Source organism: Ochlerotatus camptorhynchus, unplaced genomic scaffold, assembly GCF_037179485.1.
Source record: "Ochlerotatus camptorhynchus isolate MF236.1 unplaced genomic scaffold, CSIRO-AGI_Acam_v1.1 ptg000330l, whole genome shotgun sequence".
Classification (NCBI taxonomy): domain Eukaryota; kingdom Metazoa; phylum Arthropoda; class Insecta; order Diptera; family Culicidae; genus Ochlerotatus; species Ochlerotatus camptorhynchus.
This window is the reverse complement of record NW_027040818.1, coordinates 1,314,687-1,342,500: the sequence shown is the minus strand read 5'-3', so window position 1 is coordinate 1,342,500 and position 27,814 is coordinate 1,314,687. Positions and strand designations below refer to the sequence as shown.

At 42.1% G+C, this 27,814-nt stretch overlaps 1 protein-coding gene across 1 annotated transcript in view; it reads right to left on the bottom strand.

Annotated features, from left to right (window-relative positions):
* Positions 1 to 2,090: 2,090 nt before the first annotated feature.
* LOC135708328 (uncharacterized) overlaps positions 2,091 to 27,814 on the bottom strand; it is a 74,394-nt gene continuing 48,670 nt past the window's right edge. The window contains exons 3-6 of the mRNA XM_065230357.1: positions 14,232 to 17,785; positions 3,927 to 5,009; positions 3,348 to 3,860; positions 2,091 to 3,288 (exon numbers count right to left, since the gene is read on the bottom strand). Coding sequence (XP_065086429.1) covers positions 2,938 to 3,288; positions 3,348 to 3,860; positions 3,927 to 5,009; positions 14,232 to 17,785 — 5,501 coding nt within the window. The 3' untranslated portion in view covers positions 2,091 to 2,937. The remainder of the gene's footprint in view (positions 3,289 to 3,347; positions 3,861 to 3,926; positions 5,010 to 14,231; positions 17,786 to 27,814) is intronic.

Sequence of the window (27,814 nt, the reverse complement as noted above, 5' to 3'; positions counted from 1 at the left end):
GCGACCATTGGATGGCCATCATGGGCCAGATTCAGAGCTTTCTCGCGGAGCTTACTTGGAATTATGGCGCATCCGTTCTTCAACAGAATCCCGTCCTGTACCGATAAGTCGTTAGATACATTCTCAAATCGTTTTGGGCGGCACTTGAAAAAAAAAATAATCATCAATGATTTTCACACATTCCTTCCAAAAAATGCCATAAAGAAAAGTAGAGTTTCAACTTCCATGCCACTACCGCACTCCGGAAGTCTTCTTGATACACAATGATCTACTTTGATCAATGTTCCGGTGGTCTACCAGACTCACCATAATTAATTTCCGACTATTGTTCCGGTGGTCTTCCAGACGCACCTTGGGCCATCAATGGCCACAAACCTTTTGTAAGCATTCCAAGTGGTCTTCCAGACGCACCATGGACCACTGTAGGTCACAAACCACTGACACCAATATTCTGGCGGTCTTCTACACACGCCATCGCATTTCTAGGTTACATTACGCATTTATGAGCAATACCGGTGGTATTGACATATCCAGATTTCAAACAAGAGTAAAAATTAATATCCAGTTCTCTGGCTAGTAATCCTCCTGGCAGGATCGCCAATGTGGAGTTCCGCCTTCCAGAGGAAAGCCCGATTGCTTCAGGGTGTGGTATCGTGTCCGTTGTGGGAGTTCCGCTGAGAGCTTACCTATCTGTCCGTACGCGGTCGTGGTCCGAGGGCTAGGGTGAAAAAACACTTGGAAATTTTATCGTCTCATTCCGTCACCGACCATTGGGAATGCAAAAAGTTTCTGTCCGCTTTTTTTTTAGCAAAAATGGACGATCTCTGGAAAAGGTTAGATTCCGAAACATTGGTAAGACTTACGGATAAGTCTATACAGTTTTATCAAGAGTTTTATCCAATGTGGTATTATAATATCTCGTGTTATATTTTTTTTTCGCTGCAAATGCATTTATTCTCAATGTAAATATTAGAAAGTTTTTTTATATCAACGAGGACCAGCATCCTCCATTTGAAGAAATGGGTATTTTTTTACCCATTTTACGAAAAACACAATTCAAGAAGATGGGTAAAAAAACACCCATTTATTGACAGATCCCCCATTTACCCATTAATGAGTAAACTATAGTTTACCCATTAAATGGGGAGGGGCACTTTTATCGGAAATGGGTGTTTTTATACCCATTAATGGGTTTTCGCGAAACACCGTGTACCGCACATCAACCATTTGCCGAATGAAATTTAACTCGTGGTTAAAAGTGACATTTCGAAAGTTATTTTCTGTGTTCGAAAATCCCTGTGCTGTCGATCGACCGGTTTTCGAGAAGAACTTAGCCAAGGTTGTCAAAAGTTAACTTCTTGTCTGTCAGAAGTAACCACGCTCGGATAGCAGGGTTAATCGATAACTTTCCATCTGCCAAATTTTCACCAAAAATTAAAATAATCCACCAAATGGTTCAGACCCTTAAAGCTCCTAATACTTTCGAACACAAATTCGACAGTGAGCATGCATAAGGGCGTAAACGCGATGATCGATTCTCTTCATCGATGTTCTCTTTTGTTAATAACTCGCTAGATTTAACGTTTCTCGGTGCGTTTGCTGTTGCTTTTGATAGCCAATACAACCTGTGACAACACTGCGTTAAACAAATTCTAGAAAATTGTTTTGCTTCGCTGTAGCAATGCTAGGAGAAAACCGATGAAGAGTATCAATCATCGCGTATACATACGCCCTTATGCATGCTTATTGTCGAATTATGCAGCTCTAGTCAGAATATTGTTGAATAACACTTAGTTTAAAACCAAAAGGATATGCAGCGGAAAAAGAATTGAAATAGAAGTTCATTTGATATACTTTTATAGGCAGTACAAAAGTGCGTCAAGTTTGGACCTGCGTCAAATATATGGTGCCTCCACGGTATGCTTGTATATCACAGAAACGACTTCGATACACGTGCATTCTGGTTGTCTGGGAGTACCTTACCTATGTGCTAACAACAATAGAATATTTCGGATTAGGATGAAATCACACTACCAAGCAACAGATAACATGAACAATTTTCAAATTTTATTTAAAAACAGTTGAAAGAGAGAGACCTATCAGATTGGTTTGATTCGATTCGAATGTGTAACGTGCTAGAGATAAAAAAAAAATACATGTGCTGCCTGGAGTTGATTATCAGCACGTTTCACCAGATTCCTAGCCTCAGTGAGTAACGTTACCTTACGTCTAAGCTAAGTAGTTCTCAGTGAATGTACAATTTATAGTTTCGCTTTTATATTATGTACCAATCGGTTGTGAGAATAAATCCTCCAATTGAGATCATTTCGATTGAATTCAGATTGTTGTTTGAGTGTAGGTGTAAGTATGTGCAAGTCTTTCTCGAAATGTTCCTTTAAAATCGAAACGATTCAGTACATATCCTAGCCTATCGTTTAGATCTGTTTTGTTCTAATAGCTGCTATTATTGTTCTCTTGTTGAATAAGTCTTTTCTCCGTGAGGCATCTGCGTTGAAATGTCGATAGGGTTAAGAGAGACATAGTGAACAGGTGGGGCACAATGAGCCTACCCCGAACAACCAGAAATCTTAGGCTAAAGTACAGGATGCTCACTATACCCCTCCTTCCCCTACATATGTTTCTTCAAAAGTGGAATGATTGTGATCGGGCCTGATTCTGTCTTCAGTGGAATGCAATGCACTAAGTATTATATTAAACATCTAATAGCTATTGCGAAGATTGCTTCGTCAGAAAATTAAAACTTAAGGGATGAAATCTGTTGTTAGGAAGAAGGCACTTGTATTCTACAGCTATCAGAGATTCGTGGGTCTCCTTCGTCAGTGCAGTGCGCGTACTATTAGCTAGGTTCTAATTTAAACTACCGTCATAACAAGTTATATTGCACTCGTGTCATTTCCGTTGGTTAACGTACCATCCTTAGATCTTCCATTCCTTCAAAAACTTAACAACTCTATTCAGCTCATTGAGCCACATATTAAGCTCGTTCGGTGTATCCACCGACAGCAGGTAGTTTCTAGTGTTCTCAGACTGCTGAGATTGCTGCTGCTGCTGTTGTTGTTGTTGTTGATCGGAACCACTCATTCGATTTGTCGAATGTTGATGCGAGTCGGAGTCCTTGTAGCTGCTGATTCCACTGCTACTGCAACTAGTCGTTCCCTTAGAGAATACCTCCACCTGGATGGTCCTTTTCCGTGAGCATACCGAGCGATCGGCCAACTTTACTTCGTCGTTGATACACTTGGTTAGGTCGATTTGGAGAGTAGGGAGCTGCGTCGTAAGAAGAAACGAATGATTCTATGCTCGAAAAAAAAATGCACCGAACTTACCTTCTCCTGACATTCCTGAGGGTAATTCCAAAATTCCAACGCAAACCCATTGACCTTGCACCATTTTCTGCTCCAATCGATGCTTCCGCCTCGAATGTCACCCACGGTCAGAAATCCGCTGACGTCCGAGTTGACGAATAGCACTTCGCTCTTGATGCTCATTCCGATGCCGCCCAGCAAATTAGAATTGTACACCATCGAATCTAACTTGAGGTACTTGAAATCCTCCACCAGGTAGATATTGTGATCGCCCTGCTTCCGTACCATCTGCTGGAAATTGCTCGAAGCAGAATAGTAAGGCGATTGGCGACAATTTTCCAACATCTGTTCGTTTCCCACCATCTGGTGGCCGTGGCTGTTCGATGGAAGCAAACTGAAGGACGTTAGCGTTACAAAACCTTGCGATTTGAAGCGGGAAAATTCGTTATCGAAGTCGAAGTTTTTCGGCGAGCTCGAACGGGACGATAGAAGTTTGGCCGGGCTTGGGAGCGAATCCAGAAGGTTTTTATTGTCCTGAAATGGGGAAAAAAAGAACTGTTTGGGATCTGCAAAACTATACATTTTGTAGAATTTTTATACCTTGTTCAGATGGTACTTGCTCTCGAAGCTATAGTTCCGGGCATTCTTCCGCAGTCGCAGCACAAACACCTCCACCCGAATCTCGTAGTCGGCGTCCAGATCGAGGAATTTTATCTCACAGTTCCGGAAGCACACCCGATCCTCGTGGCGTTCCTTGGACAGGGTGGCCTTAACCTGATTCTTGTACGAGCACACAATCAGATAGAAGTAGTTGAACAGCATATCATTCATGGCAGTTTCCTTCAACGGAAACTCGAAATGATTCAACGCCACGACGCCAACCTTCTTGCCATCGCTCAAAACCTTCCCGTTCGAGTTGTAGTCGATTTTACTCAACTCATTCCTAGCGGCCGTTTCCTTCAACGTCGACAGCAACATTAACCGTTCCGCTTCGATCAATTCTGACGAACACTCAAACTCCCTCGTGTTCCGACAAACCGCCAAAGCTTGCTTCAGCTGTTTCTTGAGATCGCACTGCGTTTTGATCTGATTGACCAGTTCCGCCAGGAACTGGTTGCTCAGCTCCACCAACGATCCCGCATTGCTCAGCGACTGATACATTTCATCCGCTTCCGTGTCACTTTCGTACTTCCTACGATATTCGTCCAAATCGAAAGCCACCCGATTGCCTTCCTCTCGCTTGACGCCTGACGGTTTCTCATCAAATAAATTCGCAATCTTTCGCTGCTCATTCTTGATGAATCTCTTGCTCTTCCGAAACGAAGAACGCAATCTATCCTTCAGGTTCCGGTAGATATCACTCCCGTTCAATCGCATCTTCTCCGACGATGGAGAACTATTGACCGGTGACAAATTCGACACGCTATAGTCCTGAGCACTCATCAGCTCCGAGATGTCGTCCGTATCGATGGTCGAGTTTATCCGTTCCCGGCTGCCGGCGTCTGTTCGGTTGTTTCTCCGACTTGTTCCTCCGCTTGTGGTGAAATCCACCGTGTCGTACCCGGTGACGAATGCGTCCGATTCCGTGTCGATGGTGCCGAGCTCTGAGAGGGCGATGTTTTCGCGCAGCGATGCGAGCAAATCGTCCAGGCCTCTGTCTTGGTACTTTTGCAGCGATTCGATCTGGCCGCGGGATAGAATAGGAAAAAGACCGTTAGCTTTTTGTCTACCTTCGGCAAATAGGGGGAGGATAAAATGTTCACAGATTAAAAGTAGGTAGGCAAATGCGGGACAGTTAGAAGGATTTTAGATATTTTCGTTTGTTGGGATGTTTTATTGCCGATTTACCTGAAGTTTGTAAAGGGATTAATCCGACAGATGAAGCCTCAGCAGCAATGACAGAGTGGCTTTATCCCATTTCGCATAATGTCTTTTGATATAATGACGTATGGTATAATGTAATTTAGCATTACTATGCTTTAGACAGGGGGTTTCAGTATTTAAATCATTTGAATCTTCATATAGACAAGTCTTAATGGGCTCTCCACAGACTACGTGCACAGTAGACTGATGCAAAATTTGAAATTTTCGCTCCACAGTGCTTAAACGGTTCCAAATTGGGTCCTGCTTAGCCTCCCAAAATTTGAACTACTTTAGTAAGAAACTGACTTGGCACAAACCATTTCAAGTTTATATGAGAATTACTATGGGAAAACTTATGTTTTTGTTCAAAGCTATCTAAAATTCACCAACTTTGTTGAAAACTACTTTTCAATCAAATTTAAGGATTGATTCAAATCACTGATGCCTTATGATTATGCTCATTCAACTGTTCAGCAGGCAACATTGGTGTTTCTGGTGCGAAGAATAGAGCACAAATATCATGGCTACTATGTCACACTGCAAAATGCAGTGTTGCCCACAGAACAGCTGCTTGATCATGCCATAAGATTATCAATCTCTTACACAATTAACACCATTTTAATTTGACATTTGGCTAAAAAACGATAGTCCGCAAAATTGTAGCTTAGAAAATTTCCCGTAGAAATAGTTATAGAAAATTTCGAAAAAGCAATATGGTAAATGGGTAGAAGACAATCCACAAAAAGTTTGGTTTTCCCATAGTAATTTCCATGTAAACTTCGAATAGTTTGTGCCAAGTCAGTTTCTTACCAAATGAGTTTAAATTTTGGGAGGCTAATCAGGACCTAATTTGAAACTATGGAGCGAAAATTTCAAATTTTGCATCAGTTTAGTGCACAGGTTTTTGAGAGAATTTCTTGGATAATTTAGTTATAAGTAGAAGAAGCCGAACATCAATTCAAATAAGCCGGAAGTTATTTCTGGATAGTTTCAGAAGGCTAAAATCGTTCCTTATAAGTTTCCGAGACTGAAAACTTTTCCTTTTAAGTTGCGGGAGTCAAAAATAATTTCTTATGAACTGCGGAAGCCGTTAATCGTTCCTAATAAGCTTTAACCTGAAATTGTTGCTGATATGATGAGGTTTTTTTTTATTCTTTATTAGAGAGATTTTCAGTTTGCGGCTAGTTCGTCTCTAAAATTTATGTAAAGGTGCAGAAGCCAAAAACGTTTCTAATAAACCACAAAAGACACAAATCTGTCCTTATCTGTCTTTTGTTATAAGTTGTAGAAACTGAAAATTGTTTCTAATTGTAGTAGGCCTGAATGATAGCAGAAAGAATGATTAGTATTCCAACCAAGTTAAGCCTAGTATACAGATCCAAGCGAAACGAAAATTGAAGCACGCGAAAAATCATGAAATTTCGCTAGCGAAAAAGGTTGTGAAAAAATGTTTGTGGAACATTTTCCAGTTTCCTTTTTTCGCAGTTTACAGTTCATGTGAAACGAAATCGATCAGTTTACACCTCCGGTGAAGTGAAAATCTGACAGATACGCTCTTTCTTGAAACGTCAACTTAGCTGCTGCTCTTTTCGCTAGCGCTGCATGCGCGAAAAAAAAAACAAACGTAATCGAAAACGAAACGATCCACAAAATTAGATTTCGCTGGATCGTATCTGTTTACAGTTCAAAGCGAAGTCAAAAATTTGCCAATTGCGTTTTTCACGCAGGTGGAAAATTTAGTATTTTGTATGAGGTTTTCGTTTCGCTTCGATCTCTATACAGGCCTTTAGACGTAATAAACAGTAGCTCCTAACAACCTAGGACGGGATTTGACAATCAGATAGCGATTTCGAGCCAATTTGCTGTCAAATTCGAGCCAGTTGCCGATTGGTCGATTTGACAGTAGCAATCGTGAATCAATGTTGACGTCAATGGCGTTGTTAATTGTTTATATTTGCGAAAGGAAAGTTGGAAAATATGGTCCACGGCGTGCTTAAAGCGATGGATATTCTTGTTTGTTTATGGTTGTTTTTATTGTATTAACCAAAATTATGTACAAGGTGCTAAACTGCGGAAGAAACTCTGAATCAAATAAAAATAAAAATCCTGGCATCATTGGTCAACCCTGTCAAACACCATGCACTAATTTTCGACGGGCATTCACCACAAACATTAAAAAGAGTGAGAAGCTGGATTGTCAAGTCCCGTCCCGGCTAACAACAACTCTCGATTACTTTTTCGAAGGGACGTATCAGCTTTTGTAAACAATACATTCGATCGTCGATTTGGCGTCACTGGTAGCTCACCCACGCATGCTTACACTACCATCAGATAGGGACATTTTTCCCTACCTGATAGTGGTGTTAGAATGCGTGGGTGAGTTACCAGTTACGCCAAATCGAAGAACAAATGCATTGTTTACAAAAGCTGATAGGTCCCTTCGACAAATTAATCGAGAACTAGTTTTACTTTCTTTAAAATTTGTCGAACCTCTTAACGGAATCCTTTTATAGCTTTAAGTGTGTTGGTTTATTTCTCTTTATAGCTTTGAGTGTGTTGGTTTATTTCCTTTAAATTTCGTTATAATTGCTTATCTTTTGACAGATACGCGTATTTCGTCTACTACTTGCAGACTTCATCAGTGCCAAGTACTCAAAACCACTGAAGAATCCATCCTTTATCTACGAGTGAAATACTAATCAATAGGTACTAAACATCAACAGGTATCCATTGCCATGTCACAATTTACCTAACAAGGTACTTAAATTTAGTCTCCAACAGGTAGAGGCATGCTACGATGTGTGGTTTTAGGTAGCATGCTAAAAACTCTCGAGTATCCGTTTCCTTGATCTCTATTAAGCAATGTTGATGGATATTTCTAAACTTTCTGCTACGTCTAGTTTCCAAGGCGAAGATACACTCCGCAGGATATTAATGTTATCCTTTGTCAAATTGTGCCTCTTTGTAACGATATGTTCTGCAACCTTGGATTTAAATTCATAATGAAGTCCTTTATCCATCTCTTTGTTAGCCTTTTTACCTCTGCGATGTGTCCCTTAAACCTTGTTTCCAAAGTCCTTTCCGTCTGACCAGTGTACATTTTATTGCAATCTGGACAAGAGATTTTGTAGACTTCGGATTTGCCTAAGACATGTATTGAATATTTTGTTGATCCTAACAGTGACTTCAGCTGATTTGTCCTGATGCTGAATACTAAATCTAGGCCAAAACTTCTAAACTTTGAAATCAATGGTTTGGGTATGTTTTTGTCGTAATTCATCGCTACCCGTTTTAAACCCTCAGTTACTGGTGTAAGAGATGTTTAAATACGCCCAAAACGATCCCTTGTTCTTTTATAGATTACTGCTTGAATTGTTTTTTTTGTTGATACCCATTAAGTCTAGCGATTTCAAGTCACAGCACTTTTTCCGAGTGTACCAGCAAAGGAAACCATCAGCCTTTTATAGGACTGGCTTCTGAAGTAACGTGAGGATTTCTACTTGGAAAAACAAAGTTCGGTCATATCTCAAGCTTACTCGTCTTTGTATGGAGGAAAATTGTTTCATTTTCAGAGAAAATTTTTATTTCTATAAATAATTTTTATTTTTTCGTTCAATTTTGAAATCTATAGGAAACCAACAAATACAAAGTGAGTAATACCATAGAGGTTGGTAATACCAGGGTGCAAACTCTTCCTCTTAGCGATACAGGCAAATTAAAGGAAATAGCTCACATTTTTGAAATCGCTAGACTTAATGGGTATCCCGAAGCCTCAAGCAAGAAAATGTCCGATGTGGAACTCCGGAACGCCATCCTGCAGCTAGTGAATCGCATCACGAGGCAGCGATTCCTGGAAAATCGGGGAAATCCGATTACTGACTGTGAGAAGATTATTGAGTCCTTGGCGAGCGGGATCCAGGATTTCCAGTACGATCCGGACGGAAGAGTTTTCTTCGATGGCTGGTATGCGAGAGGTACGAGGATGTTTTTACAAATGACCCTGGCCAATCCCTGGATGATGCCGCCCGTGTGAGATTGCTTCTTTGCAAGCTAAGCACGCCTTTGCACGAGAAGTATGTCAACCCCATTCTTCCCAAGTATCCCCGGGACGAAACCGTCGAAGTCGGTTTTTCATTCCCGTTACCAGTGTCTCCAGTATGCAAAAAGTGACGCGGATGACTTCACATCGTATGCTGCCATGGTGAACGTTGTCCAAGCTCAAACCGGACCAATTCAAAGTATAGTCCCTATATTCATAGTCTGGCGGATAGAATCTCGGGAACCAATTGAACAGTCAAATAGCGGAACCAATCGAGCAAATCACGACCAACAACAGAAACGAGCATATACAGCAGTCAAACTTCAACACGACTCAGCGTCCGATATCACCTCCATCTCAGAAGAGACATGGGTCAGCATCGGACAGCCACCCACTCAACCGACGGAAGAATCTGCAGTCACAGCTTCTGGTGGCAACCTCAACCTTCTCGCCGAATTCCAGACTGAGATCACCATCGGAAATGTTACCAAGATTGGTCACATTTTCATCTCGAGCAGCGCTGAACTCAACGTTCTTGGAATCGAGACTATGGATCGGTTCCATTTGTGGTATGTGCCGATAAGCAGCTTGGTTAACGTCGTTCACTATCGTTCCTATCAGTTCATCAATCAACTCAAGTGACAGTTTCTAGAGGTATTCCGAAGCACGCTGGAAAGATGCACAAATGCACAAGCTGAAGCCCGACGCACATCCCGCCTATTGTCCGAAACGTCGCTGCACTCCCCAAGGTGGACGCAGACCTTGAATGGCTCCAGAACAACGGTATCATCATTCCAGTTCAATTCTCGGATTGGGCAGCACCGATAGTCGTTGTACGCAAGTCGGACAACGTATCAGTCCGTGTAAGTGGCGATTGGTGGGGATCGGAGTCATGCGGTTAGCGGCTTCACAAGTCGTTCAGGCGTATAGTGAGTGCCACGAAGTGAGGGTTCAATTCCCGCTTCAGGCGGTTGAACTTTTCGCAGCCCGAGAATTTCTCTACTGGTCTACTGGGTGTTGTATGTTGTGTATTGTCCGTTGTCTAGTGTTAAGAGTTCAATCTGTGCAACCTATGGTTGAAGACGCTGTCAATTGTCAATTGTCTTTATTATTCAACGGAGCTGAACAACGCGCTGGAATGTGACTGTCATCCGCTCCCTCATCCCGACGACCTCTTTCCGGAACTGGCTGGAGCACGTTACTTTACCCATCTCGATTTGTCTGACGCCTACCTACAGGTCGAGGTCGAAAAGGAATCGCGAAAGCTTCTCACGGTCAACACGCATCGTGGACTGTTCCAGCATAACCGACTACCTCCTGGAGTCTAGTCGGCACCCGGCGCTTTCCAGTGCATCATCGACAGCGTGGTGGCCGGCATTCCCGGAGTCAAGCCGTATCTGGACGACATCCTCATCGCTGGTCGCATCAAGCAGGGACACGATCGCAGTTTCTACGCTGTTCTCGAGCAGATACGTGAGTATTGTTTTCACCTCACCTCGAAAAATGTCGTTCCACATTCTCCAAGATTGAGTTCCTCGGACACATGGTGGACAAGGACGGCATTCGACCTGATTCTGCAAATCGGAATTTCGAAGATGCAGTCTCCGGGGCCTCATAGCCTAGTCAGTAAGAGGGGTTCGATTTATGGTCCGGTCGAGGGAATCTTTCGGGTTGGAAATTTTGTTGACTTCCCTGGGCATAGAGTATCATTGTGCTTGCCACACAATATACAAATACATGCATTGGTATTGGCATCGAAAGCTCTCAATTAATAATTGTGGAAGTGCATTTAGAGCACTATGTTGAGAGCCCACAATAAGCTTATATGCACTAAGCAATAAGCTTGAAATGTGAATAAAAATAAGAAGAAGAAACATCCGAAAGATGTCCAGCAACTCCGCTTCTACCCCGGTGCTGTCAACTACTATGGTAGATTTGTGAAGCAGATGAAGCAACTAGGGCTCCCCTGGACAACCTCCTCAAGAAGGATGCACGCTGGAACTGGACCAAGGATTATCAGAAATCTTTCGAGCAGTTCAAGACCATTCTACTTTACGACGTACTGCTCAAACACTACGACCCGTCTAAGAGATCATTGTTGCAGTAGATGCATCGGTGAAAATAAGGCAATCGCTCATGCCTCTCGCTCATTGACCCAGCAGAGATGAACTACGGACTAGTGGAGAAGGAAGCAATGGCTCTGATATTCACTGTGACCCGTTTCCACAAGATGCTGTATGGATAACACTTCCTCCTGCAAACCGACCGGCTCAAAGAAAGGTATGCATGTTTACACAGCAAATCGTTTGCAGCGCTGGGCGTTGACACTCCTGCTGTACGATTTCTACATCGATCACATTTTGTCTACGAATTTTGGTTATGCAGTTTTCCTGTCCCGGCTAATGTCATCGTATCATAGACCCGACAAGGATTACGAGATAGCCGCCGTGTACGTCGAATCGAAAGCCAAAGCGATTATCAACGACACCATCAGCAACCTTCCACACGGCGAATGAGAACGACCCAAATTTGAGTTTAGTTCACTCATAAACGCCAAAAGTGCAGGAACTCAGCGATGAGTAAATTAGTCTCATGGTTTCCTGTGGAAAACCTAAAAAATATGCCGGAAAATGAGGAAATTGACGACAATTTTATTCAGTCTCGGAGTAGTACCAATAGACTGAGTGAATCCAATCTTTACTTTTCTCAAATTCGGGAATTTTTCCCTAGAAAATCCTGGAAAAACCTGGGAAAACATGAGACAAATTTTACTCAACGCTGAGTTCCTGCACTTTTGGCGATTATGAGTGAACTAAACTCAAATTTGGGTCGTTCTCATTCGCCGTGCAGTCACGCACCAGACGATTGTGGCTGAGACGCGAAAGAATCGCAGTTCTTCGGCAAGTGGTGAATTTCCCGAACGAAGGTTGGCCAGCATATGCGAAGCAGATTTTTGATCCTGATGTCAAGAAATTTTTCGCCAGACAACTGTGACTTTTCAAGTCATCGACAACTGTGTTATGCTCGGCGTCAATTGCATCGTGGACACCCAGGAATGGACCGGAAGTAATCTTTGACCCGCAGTTACATCTACTGGCCCAATGTTGACGACGATGTGGTGCAGTTCGTCCGACAGTGCACTGCATGCACTGAAGCAGCGAAGTCTTCGACGAAAGTAATCCTGCAATCGTGGCCTCTTCTTAAAAAGCCATGCCAACGTGTCGATATTGATTTTGGTGGTCCAATTGCTGGATACTACTATTTCGTCATAGTGGATGCATTTTCCATGTGGCCCGAAATGTTTCGCACAACTCGGACACATTGGTTTCGGACAACGGAACGCAATTCACCAGCAAGCAGTTTCAACAGTATTGCCGCGCGAATGGCATTACCCATCTCCACACTGCTCCCTACCACCCGCAGTCCAATGACTAGCGGAGCGATTCGTTGATTCAGACAAGCGTGGCCTCAAGAAGCTAACCAAGGGAGAAGGCTCGCCCACACTGGAGCACCTGCAGACATTCCTTTCGGTGTATCGCTCAATTCCGATCCAAAACACACTACACTCGACGTCTCCAGCAGAAGCATTTCTCGGAAGACCCGTGCAAACTACTTTGGACCTGTTGAAGAAACCTGTTCCTGTTACTCAAGGTGCCAAGAACCACAAGTAAAACGAGTCAACGAGTAGTCAACCGCGACTGGTCAAGGCGATGACCTGGTCTACGTTGAGCAGCATCACAGAAACGCCAAGTCCTGGAATCCTGGTCGAGTCATCTAACGGAAAGGTTCTGTTCCTGGAGATAAACGGAAACCGAACCTGTTGAGGTCGCATGTCAACCAAATTACGTCCTCGTCACAATTCTGATGTCCCAGAGTAATCGACACAGCAGCTACCATGGGAAATCCTGTTCGATAGGGTTCAAGATGCCATAGCTGTACCGAATGATACAGAAGTGCCAGTCAATCCTGATGTCCCTATTACTTTTGGTTCCTTGTCACTCGAAGTTGACGTAGTACATCCGGCACGAATCCGATGGTCATTCATGAAGCTGCTGCTGAAAACACAGAAGTGCAGTCTGCACAAATACCCGTGCCATTTGAACCAGTTGGAGAATTTCTACGACGTTCCGTACGTGAATCAAGAATTCCAAGATGGCTCTCTTCCTATGATATGTTTTAAAGGGCGAGATGTAGGAGGCCCTGCTTGAATGATACTGGTTTTACTTGTTGGCCTTGGCCACGGATATACCACACTAATAGAGGCAGGATTCCATCCAGAATGAGCTCAAAAGACCTGAAATCGTGCTCGACCATCTTCGATTTGGATGACACTTGGTACATATTTTCAGTATGATAGACCCAGTATTTTCCGTAGAAGAAAAGACCATTTTGACTCAAGACTAATTTTTGAAAAGGGCCTATGTGTTTTGAAAACTTATTATTTAAAAAAATGTAATTCGAAAACAGTTGGTTTTAGAGAAAACATTTCTAAGAGTTGAAGGGAACTAAAATTTAAATTACAATTCTATGCGAAAGAACGGGCAGCAATGAAAAGAAGGTGTGATCTTCGGATGTAAAATAACTTTAAGTTTAAAGAATCTTCGATTCGCAACGATTATGCTGATTATTCGTTATGCAAAAAGTCCGTAATGCCAAATGTCCATTATGCCAAACGTCCTTATGACAAACAACCTCGCAACCAGCCGAGTACGGTGCTGAAGCCGAAAATATTGTTCGTATAAAGTTGCAGAATAACATTTTCAAAAATTGTACCCGTGCTAATGCTAGACTAGCGAACATGGAAAACCGAAATCGTTCTCAATAATTTATAGAAAAGACTGCAAAGCCAAAACAATAGGAAAGAATCTAGAACTACAACAGGTCTTCAATATTGGTTGGTTAGTCTAAGTTTAGAGAAATTATCACAATGGTTCAATGAAAGTTTGACTACCTACACCACTGTACTAAATTATAGACAAAACACACACACACACACAACTCACCTCCTCATCGGTATCGATGCTCCCGAGTGGCGCCCTTCCGACCGGTTCGTCGTAGTCCAGCATGGCCGCCTTCAGCAGTTGCTCCTCGCTCGTCAGGCCACCTCTCATTTGCGTCCCGCTGTTGGTCCGCTGAATGTCCTTCCGGAAAGTTCGATACTCGTCGTCCCCAACACCATTGCGACCCTTCCCCCGGTAACTGCCCGTCCCTCCCTGACTAGTTCCGACTTTCCCAGCCACTTGTGGCACGATGCTTTCCTCCAGCACTTCCTGCTGTGCCGTCATCATCGCCAAAGATTCCTCTCCACTTTGGTCCTCCTGCAAAACTGAGATATCATTGGCTCCGTTATCAGCACCACTAGTGTTGAACAGAGAACGACGCAGTCTGCTGCTATTAGCTCGATGTGATTGTGTCTCGGATGCCGGGGACGAAGTCGGTAGTGCGGCATTGAGCCTTTTCATGCTGATTGGTGGCTGCAGCTGGGGTTCTTCGCAGAAACTGTTCACCGACTTGGTTTTGATTAGATTTTTTGCCGTCTTGTTCACGGTGGCGTAGATCACATTGGGGTTGTTGTTGATCATCAGGTAGCGGTGGTTGGATTCACCGCTGATGAATTCGTTGATAATGGTTTTGTCGTTTTTTGGGGAAATTTCCTGGTAGATCGGTTCCCGATGGAGATCTGCTGCAACCTGTACTTGTCGCAGTGCGGGATGATCCAGGAACTCGCTGCTGGTGGAAATGTGACGCGGTTTCGAACTAGGTTTCCCGTAACGGGCTTTGCTGTAGTGATCCAGTATTCGTTCGTTAGAGTTGGTGCGTTCGCTTTCTACGGCTTGTCGAACGTTGTTCAGGAAGTCACCCATCTGAGCTACGTCGTCCAGGTTTAGGTCGTCGTACGATTGGAAATTTCCGTGTTGACGAGGTGAGCTGGAATCCATAGGGCTTCGCTTGGAATCTTCATTAGGTTTGAAAAATTTCTTCGGAGATATCCGAAGGTTTTTGAGCGTTTTCAAGAACTTCATCTCATGGGGTTTCTGCTTTTTGCGATTCTCGTCTTCAAGACCCACTGCCGGACCGGACAAATTTAGAACTGTTCGAACGGGAAGTTTGGGACGTTTTTCAGCCGGAATTCGAGCGGGAGCGGAGTAGGTGTGAGTCAGGTTGTTTCGAATTATTGCGGATTCTTTCGGACAGGATCCACACCGTAGATGATCTGGCGTGTAACCCAAATGTTTGTGCAGTTGCTTTTTGATGGAGTTTTCTTTGTTGAGATTCGATCCCAGGTGGTACTTCTGGGGAGTCTCAAACTGTTGCTTTTCCTTGCCCTTTTTAAGACTTTGGAGATGAATTTTCTTCTTGGATGCCTCGAAGAATGACTTGGTTCTCCGTACAGCTGCCTTGCGGAACGACTTCTTCTTCGATTTCTCGCTGCATTTCCGGCAAACCTCCGATTCTTCCGGTTTGTCCGGTTCATGGTCACTTCTTCTGCTGTCGCCTAAAAAATGTCTTGATTCCGCTTCCAGCAAATCCCCGGTCGTCCGACGTCGTCGTTCCTTACTACTGTGCTGCCGTCTTTCGCCCCTTTCCGAGTCCAAGAATAGCTCCGTCCTTCTTCCGATCTCTGGAAATTGAAGACGCTTATGAGGGGTACTTTTGATTCTGGAATTGGCAACAAACTGCTCGAAATCCAACGACGACTGTCGTTTTGGTGTTTGCGGGGCGAAATCTACCGTATCAATGTCCAGCTTTGGACCCAACTCGGCGGCTTCGATCCGGTGGCAACAGGAAGCTTGCGGAGCGGCTCGCGAATTGGAAGTCTTGATTAATTGCTTCCGATCTTCATCCTCCGAGTAGTTTAGCATATTGTAGATATGAGGAGGAATTGTAGATCCGTTAGTTCGTTCTTTCGGAACGACCCATCCCATGTTGTGGGACTTTTCCCCCTTATCAGACTTCTCCGGCTTATCGAACTTCCAACCGATTAGATCCGGGTCCGAGTCCAGATCCTGCAGCTTTGGGCAACTGGGTTTTCCAGAGCTGGCTTCCGTTGACGATCCGGATCTCAACATCCAGCCTACTTTCGAATGGTGGCTTCGAGCCGAAGCAAATGTTCGTGGGGGTTTCTTTGGACCGTTAGCATAGTTGGAGGCAGATGAGTCCGAATTAACATCGGACTTGCAGCTACTTTGCTTATCGAGCTTCTTCAGACGCCTGGCCATCAGTTTCCCGATGGGCCGTCCCGAGTAGCGAGGTTTGCCTTCCAGCTTTCCGAACGACATCGAAGAATCGAACGATTCGTCCCCCGCGGACGATGGCTGCAGTGCTGAGTCACTTAAAACTTCAACCGGTGTTTCGATGGCATTTTTACGGTTGATACCGTACAAACGGTCGAAGTGGATCGTTGAATCAAGGATTTCGTTGCAGAAATTATCATCGATTATCTTCTGCCGGCTGAGGTGCGAATTTTCCAACCTCTTTTTCTCGATTTTCTGCTTTTCCTTCTTCTCAGCGGATCGCGATTTGCGCAGTTCTTTGATTTTAGCCTTGTTCAAAATAACCGTAGAAGTGACTTGCATATCGCGGGTCATTTCCTGAATGATGTTGATCATTGGTTCGTCTTTATCGTCGATGAGTTCCTGGGTCGTGACCTTTGGACTCTGCTTGTGACGATCTTCTTCTTCATCGTCATTCCGCTCCGTTTCTTCGGAACTATCATCGTAGCCACAGGTTGACGAATCCAGAAAATCTTTACAGTCCAGAAATTCCTGGCTCTCCGCTGTTTGGAAAAGAGCACTCTCATAATGACTCTGATCGCTAAACAGTTCAGCAGCATTAAAACCCTTGTTCTGCTTACCTTGCCTCTGCACTTCATCCTCCTCGCATTCGGTCGATTCCTCCTCTCCGGTTGATTCTATTCGGTGCTCCACCTCACTTCCATACTCCGGAACCTGCACATGCACAGCCTTCATTTCGGGACCCGTTCTCAACGGTCCTCTCGTATCACAATCCTCAGCAGTCTTATTGATAATATTAATCGTAATTGTGGCAGCCCCTGCCGTCACCACGTGACTCTCACCCGTCCCTATCACATTTGGTCCCACCGTTTCACTACCGTAGCTTCCCACACTCGCCGCGTCCCGACTTCCCTCACTGAAAGCGGAACTACTCCGTACACTCCCCAGACTACTGCTGCTCAGGCTAGCCGTATCGAAATCACTCGTTTCTGTTTCATCCACTAACAACTTCCCTCCGCCTTTCCCCGACTGGAACTTGGCCACCATCATCATGACCCTACTGGTTTCGTTATTATTCCTATCGCGGCACACCTTCACCAGATCCAGAATACCACAGCCATCAACCTCATCCGGATGATCGTTTTGGTGTTTTAATGTAAAGTGTTGTTCTTTGATATGTTTGGGACAATCCACTGCACCAGTACCAGTTATCTGCGCCACTTCTGATGATTTCCGCGGTTCAAGTGGGTCTTCCTTCTCTGATCGATAGCCAACTCCACCACTCACAACATTATCGCTTGCACCATCCTCGACGCTGGGTTCTGGAAAAAAAAGAGAAGGGGGAAAACGAAACCATACATGAGTCAAGTGTTTAAACTACTTCCAAAAAAAAACAACATTACACGCAATTTGGATTCAATTGAACACGAACAAACTGTGAGTGAGGAGGAGAATTACTGTAATTTCCTACAGTCGAGCGTGGTAAAGAGCCAACGAGTCAAATTTGTTTCCCCTTGCTCGTTCGCGCGCGGACCATTCAACTCAACAAAATAACCCAAAATTACTGCCACGAAAAACAAACTCTCAAAATTTTCTGAATGAATAGATGAATGAACCAACCTAAAGCCGAAGCGTGCGACGGAAAAACGTGCCAACACTTTTGTGGTTTGCCGATTGAGATGCATCCACCGACTGAATCGGATTTTCAATGGGAGAGATCGAACGAGTGGGAAACCGTAGAAAACCGCAAATGCTGCTTGCTTGCTTTGCCGCCGCCGGAATGATTCGATCTGGCCAAATGTGGGCAAAACGAGATTCGCCTTCGCACCAAAGTCAGCCACATTTTGCTGGATTTTCCTACACATTTTCCCATTTCGAGACGGAACGCGTTGGTTTGGCCGACGAGCGGCAGCAACGACGGACGCGTCACTGGATTGTAGTATCTAGGTAATATACAGGGATGCCAGGAGTTTTTGCGAAAGGCCTCCAAGGTGGTTTAGGGTAATAAAAATATGTACTGCTTTATGATTAGGGGATGTTCATAAATTACGTAGACAGATTTGGAGACATTTTAGACCCCCCTCTCCGTTTTTCAAAAATTGTATGGGCAGTAGGCACTCGCCAAGCCAAACCCTCCTCTCCTCCCATTAAACAATCTAAGTAGGTTATGGATAGCCCCTTATAGAACAGCCAACCAAATAATTTATCTTTCATCACTTCTACAGCGTTCATAAAACATGTATAAGTTTCACGTTTCGAATACTGCAACATTTTAAGCTAAGCGCTAGACTTAAGCTAATAAGCTAAATAGTACCTATTAAATGCTCCAACTTATTTAACATCATTTTGCTGAATCAAATTCCCTGAGTTTTCCAGGTTTTTAAAGAAACATTCTTGACACCACTCAACACCACTACTTGGCACTGATGAAATCTGCAAGTACTAGATGAAATACGTATCTGTCAAAAGATAAGCAATTATAACAGAATTTAAAGAAAATAAACCAACACACTCAAAGCTCTTCATAAAGGGATTCCGTTAAGAGGTTCGACAAATTTAAAGGATTGAATGATAATTCATTATACCGGCTCTCAACTTAGTGTTCTTTGCACACTTTCACAGTAGTTAATTGAGAGATTTCTATACCCCTTGGCATATGTGTGTTAGTTTTGAATCATCAAAGCTTCTTATGTTCCAGAATCTTGGAAATTTCTCACTTTCCGGAATATTGATCTGAGAACTCACAATTAATAAGTCATGAAAATCGAAAAAAAACTCCTCAAACCTTGAAGATTTGTTATGATCCAAAATAAAGTGAACTTTTGTAAAGTGATATTAAATAGGGGAAATGACGGCTTCGGCATGACAGACTATTTTCGGCAGCCCAAATTGAAACGCTAATTTCACTGGATTATCTTACGAAAACACTTCGCTGAATGCATTCAAACGATTCTTTAGGCTTTCAGCTTCAATTTGATTATATTTTTACCACTGAGAAAAGCAATCTAGCAAGGTTTTCTTGAAATGAAAAACACGCATTACTAAATGCTGCTGATTTCGAGTTGCCGAATAAAAAGATGTTGCCCACAATAGTCGCTCTCACTAGAGAAGATTGGAGCTTTGTAAAAGCGTTTCAAAACAGTTTTGACAATTCTTTCAACTGAAATTGTTAGAGCAACTGGCAGCAAAAGATTGTAAACAAACCAATACTGCATATGTGTGCGTGCCTTAGAGAAAAAGGCAATATAAAGGTGGTCGCTGCTTGGGTTGCCGAGACTACTTAAATTCCCCAGAATTTTTCCTTCGGTGATCTCGATCAACTTTCTGTGTTTGGATCAACTTGAACCCTACACAGGATTTCTTTGAAATTGTCCCAAGAATTTCCCTAGAAACAACTAAAAAAATTGCATATATCTTTGGTATTCCCTTACAATTTACTTCATAATACTCTAGAAATTATCTATATGACGCTCTTTGATTCACCCTGCAATTCTCATAAAATTCATAGCAATTCTCGACATATTACCTTATTCTCCAAAGAATTCTCCTGAAAATATCTCTCCTCAGTATTCACCAAGTATTGCTTTAAAATTCTCATGGAATAATCTTCGGAATTTCCTCTATATTCTGCTCAGAATTATGTTAGAATGGTTTCGTTTATTCCTTGAAATGAGACTCATAATTCGCTAGGTGCTCATAAGTATTCTTTTGAAATATACCTCAAAACTTCATTGGATATTTCCTCGAAACTTTCCTCACAACTTCCTTGAAGTACTCCTAAGAATGCTAGTGGGATTATCCCCAGAATTTTTCTTGAATTATTTTCAGAATTCCCGTTGGAATCTCCTTCTTCACTTGGAATTCTACTTACATGTACCTTGGGGTTCTCATTACAATTCACTTTCAGTTCTCCTTACAAATCCATTAGAACAGTCTCCTCAAAATTACTTTACAGTTTTAGTCAGAACTCTCTTTGAATTCTCTTGGAATTGCCATGAAATGCTCCACAGAATTCTCTTATAAATTTACGTTGAATCCTAATCAGGATACTCAGAACTACCTTGGAATTCTCCTTACGTTTCACCTGAAGTCTTGAGTTCCTCAAAACTAATTTGAAAGGAATCCTCAGATTTGACTTTCCTAAAAATTCATCCTTTAATATTTTCCTCTGAATAACATTGAAGTTCTACATTCCTAGTGATATAATTATTTGTTCACCATCTTTAGCAGAATAACAGCACAGACTGTTTAAAAATACTTAATTCCATTCTTAAAAACTAAGATATTTCTCAAAAGAAATCCGCGACTTCAAATACAAATAAAAATAAACTGGCATTTCAAGCTTATTGCTAATACCATATTGGCTTTTTGCCTGATCTCAACTTAGTGTTCTTTGAAGGACTTCCAAATTTTAATTGAGAGCTATGTCTGTACCGTGTACCAAGCAAGTCGAGAAATTTTCCAACCCGAAAAATTAATAGGCCAGACGAGAATCCATCCCAGCCGGCTCCAGTATGAACTTGCTTCGCAGCTGCACCTTGAGCCAAGGGAAGTATCGTTTGTACCCTTAAAAAATAACAACGTATCATCTTCAGTTATTTATGTTCTTGGTGGTATAAATTCTAAGTAATTAGTGAACATAGTAAAACACTGTTACTTATGAGAATCTATTGAAAAAACGTGACCTAGATTATCTGAAGCATTCTTGTAAAACAAAATAATGACATTTTCTTTAAAATTAACTTCTGGACCCCTGCCGTATTTTGCTGTCCTAAATTGTTGGCTCTAGTTTACTCAATTTTTTACCGATTCGAACCAAAAAAATATCAAGTCATTATCAGAATTTCATAAGTAACACTTGTTGGTCACCTCGGATTAACGGTTCCGGATTTACACGGATATTCCCTGGGATCTGTCCAATGGTCATGTGCAACATATTCGTGATATAAATTCTAATATGAACATATCATTTTTCGTCAGTGTTCACTCGGCTGTCGACAAAAGCAGGCCACTTTTGATGTGTGCTACGCGATCGTCTGTTTTCTCGGCAGCAACCATTGTGTGGTCCTCCTCATTGTTCTTCATCAGCAGTTCTTTCGGTCGATGCGTCGTCGACTTTGGAAAGCAACCGTTTCGTGATGAGTGTGTGAGTGCTGACCACGTTTTGCGTCCATTGCTGCAATGGACGCGCTCTGACCCTCGTTGGCGTACAACAATTTGCCATACAATGAAACCACTGGAAGCGGCTCCAGTTCTGATTGAGGAGGCTTTTTGGATAGCGGAAGATAAAGTGTTTATTGTGTTGTACCTTTTGACTATAGTTTTAAGATGTATTGTATAGTGACCAAGAATCCTCGGCTCTGTAAAGTTAATTCGGTTGAGCCTTATCAAATAAATTAATAAACAAAAAAAAAATACAATTTTTCGTTGTCAAATCAAAACCGAATCGTATATATGTGACATTGTGGATCATGCAAGACTTATTACCGGAAATTCTAGGTTCTCCACATCGTCCAGGACATCAGTTGATTTGTTCTACTAGATCAATCGAGACTGCAATTATGTTTGTTGTATCAAAATATGTTCAATCAGATTCAAATCTATGTGGATCATGCATGACCTATTGCCATATATACCAGATGTTCTAGGTTCTCAAAATCGCCCTGAAGATGAGTTGATTTGTTCTACTAGATCAAACAAGATTGGGACAATATCTTTAGTATCGAAAAACATTCAAACAGATTTTTCGTTCAATTTCGAAATCTATAGGAAACCAACAAACACAAAGAGAGTACACTGGAGTCGCTTTTTACGCGGGTGATACGTCCCGCGTAAAAAAAAACCGCGTAAAAAAAAAACCGCGTAAATTCCGGAATCCGCGTAAAAAAAACCGCGTAAATTCCGAAATCCGCGTAAAAAAAACCGAGTAAAAAAAGACCGTGTAAGAAAAAACCGCGTAAAAAGCGATATACCGCGTAAATTCTGAAATCCGCGTAAAAAAAAAAACCAAAATCCGCGTAAAAAAAAAACCGCGTAAATTCCGGAATCCGCGTAAAAAAAAACCGCGTAAATTCCGAAATCCGCGTAAAAAAAACCGCGTAAAAAAAAAACGTGTAAAAAAAACCGCGTAAAAAGCGACTCCAGTGTAATACCAAGCACTTCAAACCATTCCCATCAACACAAAATGGCCGCTTTTCACCACATGGTTCACAGGATGCAAACTCTTCCTCTTAGCGATACAGGCAAATCAAAGGAAATAGCTCACATTTTTGAAATCGCTAGACTTAATGGGTATCAAGAAAAAACAATTCAAGCAGTAATCGATAAAAGAACAAGGGATCATTTTAGGCGTATTTCAACAACTCTTACACCAGTAACTGAGGGTTTAAAACGGGTAGCGGTGAATTTCGACAAAAACATTACCAAACCATTGATTTCAAAGTTTAGAAGTTTTGGCCTAGATTTAGTATTCAGCAGTAGGATAAATCAGCTGAACTCACTGTTAGGATCAATATGTCAATAAATGTCTTAGGGAAAGCCGGAGTCTACAAAATCTCTTGTCCAGATTGCAATAAAATCTACATTGGTCAGACGAAAAGGACTTTGGAAACAAGGTTTAAGGAACACATCGCAGAGGTAAAAAAGGCTAACAAAGAGATGGATAAAGGACTTCATTATGAATTTAAATCCAAGGTTGCAGAACATATTGTTAAAAAGGGGCACAATTTGACTAAGGAAAACATTAATATCCTGCGGACTGTATCTTCACCTTGGAAACTAGACGTAGCCGAAAGTCTAGAAATATTTAAACATAATCCATCAACATTGCTTAATAGAGATCAAGGAAACGGATACTCGAGACTCTTTAGCATGCTACCTAAAACAACACATCGTAGCATGCATCTACCTGTTGGAGACTGAATTTAGGTACCTGTTTAGGTAAATTTTGACATGGCAGTAGATACCTGCTGATTTTTAGTACCTATTGATTAGTATATAACTCGTAGATTAAAGATGGATTCTTCAGTGGTGTTGAGTAGTTGGCACTGATGAAGTCTGCAAGTAGTAGACGAAATACGCGTATCTGTCAAAAGATAAGCAATTATAACGGAATTTAAAGGAAATAAATCAGACTATATGGATTATGCTCGACCTATTTCCGAGTATTTCAGATATTTTAGGTTCTCCAAATCGTCCTGGAGTTCAGATAATTTGATCTACTAGATCGACCGAGACTGGCTGTAGTATCGAAATATATCCAGACAGATTCACAGTATCTATGTGGATCATGCACGAACAATTGCCATGTATACCAGATGTTCTAGGTTCTCCAAATCGACCTGGAGTTCAGATGATTTATTTTACTAGATCAACCATGACTGGGATAATATCTGTAGTATCGAAATATGTCCAAACAGATTCATAGTGTCTATGTGGATAATGGACGGTTTATTTCCATGTAAAACCTAATGTTCTAGGTTCTCCAAATCGTCCTGCAGTTCAGATGATTTCTTCTACACACAACAAAGACTGGGATAATATTTGTAGTATCGAAATATCGATTTGATAACCCTAGAACATCTGGCATACACGGAAATAGGTTGGCATGGTTCACATAGACACTGCAAATATTGTTGGACATATTTCGATACTACAGATCTTGAATTAGTCATGGTTGATCTAGTAGAACAAATCAACTGAACTCCAGAATGATTTCAGAACCTATAACATCTTGTATACATAGCAATAGGTCGGGCATGATCCACAAAGACACTATGAATCTGTTTGGACATATTTCGATACTACAGGCTTGTCATGGTTGATCTAGTAGAACAAATCAACTGAACTCCAGGACGATTTGGTAAACCTTGAATATCCTACATGCATGGCAATTAGTCGCATATATACGATTCGACAACGAATGTTCATACTGGAAATGAAGAAAAATCTTGAAAATGTCTCACATTGGACAGACGCCAAGGAATTTCCGTGTATGAGATGAGTTTCGAACCCCTTCGGATACGGTTGTGTCTAAAGTTTGCTCTCTGTTTTGTGCGTGTTTTCTGCCTCCCGGACGGTTATACGTGTGTGGTGGATTGGTGGTTTTCTCGCTTTCCGAGAAGTTTTAAGCTGGGTTTAGATTAGGCAAGTCAAATGGTCAACTCAGTTGAATTCAATTGGCTTGAAAAGTTGAGCCTGGTTCAACTTTTTTCAATTCAAGTGAGTTGATCAAGTCAGTTGAATGGCATGGTTTACACGTTCAATTCGCGTTCAAGTCAGTTGAATTCAACTGACTTGATCAATTGACTTGCCCTGTCTAAACCCAGCTTTGCATCATGTTGGCAATATTGCAAGCATCAGAAGATTTGGCGCTATCTGCGTGGTTTGATTTTTTCTCCCGGACTAGAAATTTGTGGCATCGCGAGTGAAAATTTTAATTTTAGTTTATTTACGCGGTGATGAGAACGGCGCTGATCTATTGTTAGGGTTTTGCGATGTGCATTGCTTTTGTGCACGGAGTGACTTGAAAAAGAAAAGCGAAGAAAAGTGATATTTGGTTGCTGTGTGGTTGGAGTCGCTGGAGGAGGAATTGTTTAGGGATGACTAGAGAAAAATATGCGTGGAAGCATCGGGAATGCGCTCCCGGGTGTAGTGATTTGGTGAGTACGTTCCAGTTGAAGATTGTTGAAAAGTGTATTTGTGGTGATGCAAATTATGGTTTAGATGACGCATGGCTTCAAACATTTTGTGTATCCAAATAAAACAGATTACATACTAAATACGCACAGTCTGCTGACCATTGCCGCGGGTATATTGTGGGAGTCCCAGGTATCCGGTACAAGCTTTAGGTGGTGGCGGTGGCTCTTCTTGACCTTCTACCCCCTGAGTAGTTAGTGTGAATAAGGGAGTCTATGTGATGTTTTGCTGTACCTGTTGTGGATATCTAGTGCATCGTGTTCCCTTAACTTGTTGAGGAAACCCTGTCTTGCCTCAAAAGATTCCCTTTTTGAAGTACTAGTCTTCACAACATAAAGGGCACCATTACGGAGCATGAGATTTGATCAAATTATTCGCAGTTCTACTTGTTCAACGCCCCCGGCTGGGTGAGGGATAGAGGATGACACACACAGACACACACCCCAAGGAATTTCCGTGTAATTCCGGAACCGTTAATCCGACGTGAACAACAAGTGTGACTTATCAAACTCTGATGTAATTTCTCGATTATTGGCAAGGTGTTTGGTTTGAATTGGTAAAAAAATTGAGAAAACTAGAGCCAAATGAACAACAAAATTGATGACAGCAAAATAATAAGGTTAAAAATGAATTTCGCAATTTTTGTGATAGCACATCAGTCCCTTCGCGATTTTTGCGACATCATTTAATGTTTCCACGATTTTCGCGACTGAAAGTACAAATCCGCGAAAATCGTTGTAAGAGCCCTGTAATTGACAAGGTCGTATGGAATTCGGTCATTGCGATAATTCAATACTGTTCCGCATTTGACCACACACGTTTGGTTGCTGGGTACATTATCAAAGAGCTTTGGGGGCAGCAAGGTGAGCGAACGATCAATTAAAATTAACTCCTAAGCAATTTTAATTTATGGTGGCACTGAAACGAACCGTTTTGTCGTGATGGTTGAGTAATACTGAACTATTAGGGTGTTCAACGCGGATGAGGCTGGCGAACTGTATGTTGTTTGGAACGAGGGTGACGCGCTTGGCATAGATGGCTCACAGCGACTCACGAAGTGCTACTGAATCCGATCAGTAGCAGTGCGGCTTCTTCCTCCTTCACCAAAGAAGGAGGAAGAAGCCGCACTGCTACTGATCGGATTCAGTAGTACTTCGTGAGTCGCTGTGAGCCATCTATGCCAAGCGCGTCACCCCACAAAGTCACTTTCAATCGAAAATCATCAAGTGACGATAAAGCTGTAAACCATCAGTTTCAATTGAAAGTCATTCTGTATTCTCCTCGAGTCAATATCAACAGAACCACTTTCGATCAGTTGTTTGTTTACCCATCAATATGGGTATTTTTTAATCGGGATGACGTCTTGAGATCAAAAATTGATAGGCGACACCATTTTTAAATCCAAGATGGCGGCTTCCAGTTTAATAACAAGAGGTAGATACTGTCAAATACCTATAAATTAAGGTATTTTTGGAATCGGGATGATGTCTAGAGGATGAAAATCGATATCCGACGCCATTTCGAATTCAAAGATGGCGGCTTCCGACTTAAGAAAAAGTGGAAATACAGACAAATACACATCAATATTGACATTTTTGTAATCATTATGAAGTCTACAGATCGAAAATTGATATGCGACGCCATTTAGAAATCCAAGATGGCGGCTTCCGAATTCAGAACAAATGGGAAATATTCTCAAATACCCATCAATATAGGTACTTCTGGAATCGGGATGGCGTCTAGAGGCCGGAAATCGAAATCCGACGTCATTTTGGAATCCAAGACGGCGACTTCCGATTTGCGGAAAATTGTCAAATACCTTAAAATATGGTTATTTCCAGAATAAGGATGAAAATTGATGTCACACCGTCTTTAAATCCAAGATGGCGACTTTGGTTCAGAGAAACTGTGAAATACTGTCAAATACCGATCAATGTGGGTTTTTTGGAATCGGGGTGACATCGAGAAGTCAGAAATCGATGTCCGACGCCATGTTGAAATTCAAGATGGTGGCTTCCGATTTCAGAAGAAGTGTCAAATGGCCTGCAAATGGTATCGAATATCGATTTTCAGCATCTACGCGTCGTGGGAATCGGAAAGGTCCCCGTTCCGAAAAATAACCTGATATTAGGGTATTTGACACTTTTTATGAAACCTGATGGCCGCCATGTTGGATTTCAAAATGACATCGGATATCGATTTTCGGCATCTACACGTTGTCCCCGTTCCGAAAATACCCATATTGTAGGGTATTTGACGCTTTCTAAACCCTGAAGGCCGCTATATTGGATTCCAAAATGGTATCTAATACCGATTTTCGGCATCTTCACGTTGTCCCCGTTACAAGAGTAACCATATTGTAAGGTATTTGACACTTTTTTGAAACCCGATGGCCGCCATATTGGTGTCCAACATAGCGTCGAATATCGATTTTCGGCATCCACGCGTTGTCCCCGGTATTTGACACATTTTATGAAACTTGATGGCCACCATATTGGATTCCAACATAGCGTCGGATATCGATTTTTGACATCCACGCGTTTTTCCAGTTCCTAAAATACCCATATTTTAGGGTATTTGACACTTCCGAAAACCAATAGACACTATTTTGAATTCCAAAATGGCGTCGGGTACCGATTTTCAGCATCTACGTG